Raw genomic sequence first — 6,663 nt, forward strand, 5'->3', positions numbered from 1 at the left:
ATAACAGCAATAATAAAGATTTTATGAGCATAGTGTCCTGTAAAAATATTTGTATAATTTGATTGGAAAAAATATTATTTTTTTTGAACTATTGGTTTAAGCAAAAAATATTAATTTCTAAATATTTTTAATAAAAAATGTGGTCATTTAGTACATGTTTTACACGTTGGCTTCTAATGTCAGCAGATGATTCGATGCACGAGGGAAGAGATAAGGTTTCTGATGAATTTCATATTATTTTACTTGTATAATTAGTTAGACCTTTATGATAATGCTAATTAATTTTAATCTAGTAAGAATAATTGCATTATTATATTCATGTCTTTGGAGTTCTAGACATTGAATTTGTGTTTGGTTTAGAAAAACGGTAAAAAAAAAATAAAAAGGAGGCTTTATATATATATATACCAACCTTTATAATAATTTTAGTTAAAATAATTTTAACATTCAAATATTAGTAAAAAAAAATTAATTTAGACCAAATTTATTTAAAAAAATTGACTAAAATTACTATAACTGAGAGTAATCGATCAAAACTATGTAGAGCATACTTACTCGAAATAAAAATATTAGGATGAACAATTAACTGAGCATTTTGTTGTAGAAAGCATCAAAGGGCGTCGATTTATGATCAAAATGATGTCTCATTTCATCTTATTTTTTACTTTCTTAAATTATTTTTATTTTTATGATATTATAAGAGTTATATAGTTTTTATAACATAGATATTTCAAATCTGAATAATAAACAATATAAATATATATATTGTTTATTATTGGTTCGAAAATAAACTATAAATTGGTTTTAATTAATTTAATGGTAAACTATAAATTGGTCCATAATTCATCTTTCTTTATATAATTTAAAAATAGATTATCAAAAAAAACTAGTAATCCAGTTAGTCTTATTACAGACGAACATATAATCTGGAAAAAAATCTCCCTAGTTTCTTAGTTAATTTGACTGTAGACTATAAATTAGTTCCGTAATTCATCTCTTTTTTATAATTTTAAAATGGATTATAAATAAAAAATAATGATTCTAGTTAACCTTATTAATTATCTCAGGGGTGACCAGTTCGATCCTACGAAAATTTCTTATCGCTCATTAGGATAAATTGAGAAGTGCACGTGAAGATCAATACAGAAACTCAATATTATTTGATTGTACTCTCATTTAGAAAAATTAATTCTATAAATATATTATAGTTAGAGTTGAACTATGAATATCCATATGATAATTTGAATATCATATTACGACATCATAATCCTACAAACAAAAAAAAGGACTATAAAAAAAATTACATGAGGATCCATGTTAACATCTTGTTATAAATACGTATGAATCATAACTGCTGCACTTGTATACTTATGGTTGTGAGAATGTGAATTGAGTTTTTGGCTGGTAATAGCCGAAATAATTGTGGGGTAGGGTTAGTTGGTTGGGTGAATTAGGCTCGTGCCCTAATGTCTAATGTCATTGGGAGACATGGCACATTGCCCCTCACGTGAAGCCGTACGAGATTGTCTCCCCCTCTTTTCTTTTCATCTTCTACCTCCATTAATACTTTAATTAATTAATTGGTCAATTGCATATCCCTTTCTCAATTAATTAATTAACTAATTAATTGATTGATTGATTCAAATGTTTGATTCCGTTGTGATGACTGAGATTTTGTGCTATTCTCTCAAATAATTGAAGGACATATTGTTTTAACCGAGAGTTATTTAATCTCAATAAAATATCAATTGAGTTTGTTTTGTAGGCCAGGGGAAATAAAATTAAACTTCTTCTAATTCTTTTTTTTTACTACTGCACCAAACAATTATTGCTAAATAATTACTCTTTTAAGTTTAATTTCGCATGTTCTTCAAAGACAACTCCTTAGTTAATCAATATTACTCTGTAAAAAGTTAAGTCAAGGCAAATTTTAGATTTTTTTTATAAGGTAACTAAATCAACCTAAGCTGAGTGTTAAATGAATTAAGTCTTTCAAATGGTTGTAAAAACTTGAGTTGATTTGATTTGATTTTTTTAGTTTGGTTAGAACTCTTCTTCAGTCTGATTTGCTCTTGATTTGAGTTTATTTTATTATTTAAAATTTTTCTATTTTTAGATTTATTTGATTGATTAATAATTTTTATATTACTGTAACTTTGACAAAATCCTAATTGTTGAAATTAAAAAAAGTGCCTTTGATATTTGGAAACTGAAGGAGAAAGGAAAGGCCCTTCTGTGACTGTATCTGTCTGTGTTCCTCAACCATGGAAGAAGCCATGGCATCTCCATGCTACTCTGATATGGTAGCGCACCGACTCAAGATCCAATCTTTTTAGGTTTCTGCTTCCCAAAATCTAATTTTTAGACGATTTCAGTGCGGAATTGTGCAGGGCGTGGATCAGGGATTCTTCAACCGATGGGACTTGCAGCAGCTGGAGGTGGCTTTGGGACAGGGCTCGGAGCAGAGTCCGTCCTCCGAGAGCCACTGCGAGAGGCCCAAGAAGCAGCTCAGGACCAGAAGCTGGAGCTCCTGCACCACCGCCGCCGACCAGAGCTCGGCCTCCGCTCCGAGAATTCTGTCGTTCGGGAAGCCCGATTCGCCGATCTGCCACTCGGGCTTCTACGGTGGCGTGGTGAAGAAGAAGGTGGAGGAGGCGGCGGAGGGCTCCGTCAGCAATGGCTCCAGGAGAAGCACCCCGGCGAAGAGGACGTCGGCGCACAACCATGAACACATCATGGCGGAGAGGAAGCGGAGGGAGAAGCTGAGCCAGCGATTTATCGAGCTCTCGGCCATCGTTCCTGGTCTGAAAAAGGTAGCTGTTCTGATTCCAATATGCGTTTTTTGGGTCATGATTTGAGCCCTTTTCGTCTGGTGAAGATGGACAAAGCTTCAGTTCTCAGCGACGCGATCAAGTACTTGAAGCAGCTCCAAGACAAGGTCATGAACCTCGAAGACCAGATCACGAAGAGGAGCATCGAGTCGGCAGTTCTGGTGAGGAAGACTCAGCTTTGCGTCGAAGACGACGCCGACGACGATGGTCATTTCAATGACGATCGCCGACGGCGAAGTTGCTTCTTACCCCCCAAGATCGAGGCGCGAGTCTGCGACAAGTCCATCCTGATCAAGATCCACTGCGAGAACCGCAAGGGCGTGCTGGTTCAAGCGCTGTCGGAGATCGAGAAGCTCCACCTCTCGGTGGTGAACACCAGCGTGATACCGTTCCCCGGCAACTCCCTCGACATCACCGTCGCGTCTCAGGCAAGTTTCCGATCGAAAGCTCGACGAGCTCGTTCGTAAGTAATTGCCCAATCATAGTTCGCGGTTTTGAATGTCTGTGTCGGTCGACAGATCGAGGAGGCCTTTTCAATGTCGGCTAGGGACGTGGTGAAGAGGCTGAATTCAGCATTCAGGCAGTTCAAATGAGACGATCGTCGTCGCAGAGAGGAAAGCTGAAGATGAACTGAGTTCTTGTTTTCCTGTTATTTTTCATTCTCTTCCTCCAATCCTCTGCATGATGTTTTCTTTCTCTGTTTAATCCAAAAAGAAATTGGAGAATTGGCACTCATTTGATGATGATGCAAGAAATCTGCATTAAAATGCAGAGTATCAATCAGTTCATGAAAATGAAACTTTGGTCCCCTCGGGGCGGTGCGATGGTTAAGATATGGAATGTTGTCACATGAGATCTTGGGGTCGAAACTCGACGTGACCGAGCATAACCTCCCTCATGTCTTAGCCATTTGCACTAATGGCTAGTAGTCATCCGTGATTTATCTCTTCCGTGTTGACCTAGGAACGAGTTGGTGGGGGCGCTGGAGGCGAGCGAATCGCCTTTTGCCACATGAAAATGAAACTTTGGCATGAATTCAGTCCTTATCAGAGATTGTGATTTTGCTGGAAAAATGGCAGCCAACAAAGAATAAATATTTCTGAAATGGAGGAACAGATATTCTGAGATGCAGACCTATGAATTTAATTATTGTGTTTCTTGTGGTGCGTAATGAGTTCTTATGTCATACACTTCCTATATCTGAAAGGAATTAAGAAGGAAGATTACTTCAGGAGGAAATTTGAAGAGAGAGAGAGAGAAATGTCAAGATTAATCCAGAAGCATTCATTTCTGATGAGCAAAGAAATCATAATTTAATTAAAAAAATGCTTAGTATTTGCTCATAAACTCTTTTCTAGATGCAAATCAGGATTATACTTGCAATTATTTCAAGATCATGTAAAATCTTACATAGCTTTGTAACTTGATATGGAATAGTTTTGTATTTCATTGGACTTGAAGGATACCTTAATCTGTAAAATCTTACATCTCCTGAGACTCATGAGAAGAGTTAAGGGTATGGTATGATAATAAATATATTATTATAATAGTATTATTGTATGATACCTAGCTTAGTAGTTTTTGAATTTTTTCAATTTTTTTAATTGAGGATTATATTTCCTTGTCAAAAACTGGTTCTATGGTGTAGTGGTTAGCACTCTGGACTTTGAATCCAGCGACCTGGGTTCGAATCCCGGTAGGACCTTTTTTTGTTCTTTTTATAATATATATTTCATCTCGATTCACACTCATAACAATTTTAGGACTTTTTTTTTTTGTTGTTTTTATAATTAATATATATTTCATCTCGATTCACACTCGTAACAATTGTATATTATATTGGAATTGTATTTTTAAGATTCAAGTGACAGAATGATTAAAACACTAGACACAGGTGAAAGTCAACCACAAGTTAAATTCTTTTGTAGATGAACAGTGACTTTGAAATTTGAATCGATCTCAGCAAGTAGAATAATTCATGTTATCAAATGAAAGGGCCTAATAATACGCAACGCAGTAGACAACTCGAGCTAGACAAAACGTCGAATACCTGAGAGGCTACAACGAAGGAAGCAGGTCCTCTTCTGCCGTCGGGAGGTTGAGTAGAAAGGGAATGGGGCGCTTGATCTCCCAAGGCTAGCTAGCTGCATCTTCTTGGGCCTCGTCTTCATGCGGTGCGACATTGCCTTCTTCTGCGGCCGCCGTTGGCTATCAACCACCTTCACCTTCACCTTCACCTATAGAGCAGCGGAGCCACAGTTGATGATGATGATGATATTATTGGACAAACAATCTATCGGAAATATTTGAGAATTTACTGAATTTATATACTCAAACTAAATTAATTTATATGTTGAAATGATCTGAATTAATAATCTCAGGCTGTCAGTAAAGATTGGTTTCTACTAATTACTTAGTACAGATCGAGTTCCGAGTCCGAGTAGCAAAGTCCGAATAGACTGAAGGGTCAGGCGGGCAAACAGTAGATTGGTCGATCGGATAGATAGGTCGAGCAGGCGGTAAGGCCGAGCAAGTTCGGCCAGATAGAGAGCCAATCGGGCGAGAGGCTGGCCGGGCGAGAGGCTGGCTGGGCAAGCAGATAGGCCGAGCGAGAGGCCCATTGAGCAAACAGACTGAGTGAGAGGTCGGTCAAGCGAAGCAGACAGGGCAACCGAACGAACAACCAGAGAGGTCGACTAGTGAGTGGAGAGGCCGATCGAGCGGCTGAGCGAACTGACTAGTGTCCGGCTGAGCGAGCGTGCAGCCGGTCGGACGGAAACGCTGATCGAGTTATCTGCCGAGCAAATTTCGCCGAGCAGAACGACCGGACAAGCGATGAGATCGAGCGGGCGCTGCAACCGGGCAAGCAATGCGAGCAGTCGGACGTGTGAACCGAGACCAGCGATACGCAGTTTCCTTGAAATAGATTCGTCCCACCTCTGGCTCTGCTTCGAGGCTTTCTCGGGTTGTTTGTTTCTCAGGATACAACGGTGAACCGTGATTTCCACCAAGCACTGATGGTCACGACAAACTGAGTGGTACCCGAATTATCATGGGCACTCTGCCGAGCAAAAGTTGCACAACAAAGGAGGAGGGAACATAGGTGAAGAGCTTCTGCTGCTTTTCTATGTGTGTAACCTTTTTCCTGTGATAGTAGCCTCCTTATATACGAGCTCAAGACCAAAGGGCAGCATTTATGATCAATTAATGATCATTACTCGCCGAGCAGTGTTTCACTCGACCGTTTTGATTCTGCATTAATCTTTCTTTAATGCATTTGTTACACAAGCAACAAAAAGATTTACGTGGCAAAATGTTAGTTGTTCCGCTTGGGTAAATTTTTGTTAGGGTCGATTTGTAGCTAGAGGGGAGGGGTGAATAGCTTGTCGCGCTCGCTATCTTGCTTCGTGATGATGATATGCAGCGGAATGAACCACGAAACACACTTACAACGCTAACACAAAGGATTTACTTGGTATCCACCTCAAGAAGAGGTGACTAATCCAAGGATCCATATACGACACGCTCTCCACTATGAAAAACACTCCTTCTCGATAACTACCGGAGGTGGAGAAACCTTATACAAGACTCACACAACAAGTTACAACACACGCAAGAAGAAAATATAAGAATGAAAATGAAAAACCTTCTTCTTGCTTGACCTTGTTGATGGAGACGCCTCTGGACCCTTTGGAAAGTGCAACAACACTTCTCTTCCAAGCTCTCAGTCCGGCGATGAGTAGTTATGAAGGATCGTGTAAGCGCTTTGGAGAAGAAATCTCACCATAGCTTTATACTTGGCGCTCCTAGGGCTCCCAATCAATTGGACTTG

General features: G+C 38.9%; 1 protein-coding gene and 1 non-coding gene across 3 annotated transcripts; both read left to right on the forward strand.

The window, feature by feature from the left end:
* The first annotated feature begins 2,173 nt into the window (after positions 1–2,173).
* Positions 2,174–3,566, forward strand: LOC121982314 (transcription factor NAI1-like). Of its 2 annotated transcripts, none has more exons than XM_042535323.1 (4): positions 2,174–2,303; positions 2,391–2,813; positions 2,879–3,259; positions 3,350–3,566. In XM_042535323.1, the coding sequence occupies exons 1-4, from the start codon at positions 2,265–2,267 to the stop codon at positions 3,422–3,424; spliced, it is 918 nt and encodes a 305-aa protein (XP_042391257.1). In that variant the 5' UTR covers positions 2,174–2,264; the 3' UTR covers positions 3,425–3,566. The 2 variants fall into 2 exon arrangements, with proteins under 2 accessions (XP_042391257.1, XP_042391256.1); XM_042535322.1 differs by having other exon boundaries at positions 2,180–2,303; positions 2,376–2,813.
* An 898-nt stretch (positions 3,567–4,464) lies between these two features.
* On the forward strand, positions 4,465–4,536 carry TRNAQ-UUG. The gene has a single exon. It is a non-coding gene; the product is annotated as a tRNA-Gln (tRNA).
* The last annotated feature ends 2,127 nt before the right edge of the window (positions 4,537–6,663 follow it).

This window comes from Zingiber officinale, chromosome 5A, assembly GCF_018446385.1.
Source record: "Zingiber officinale cultivar Zhangliang chromosome 5A, Zo_v1.1, whole genome shotgun sequence".
Taxonomy (NCBI): Eukaryota; Viridiplantae; Streptophyta; class Magnoliopsida; order Zingiberales; family Zingiberaceae; genus Zingiber; species Zingiber officinale.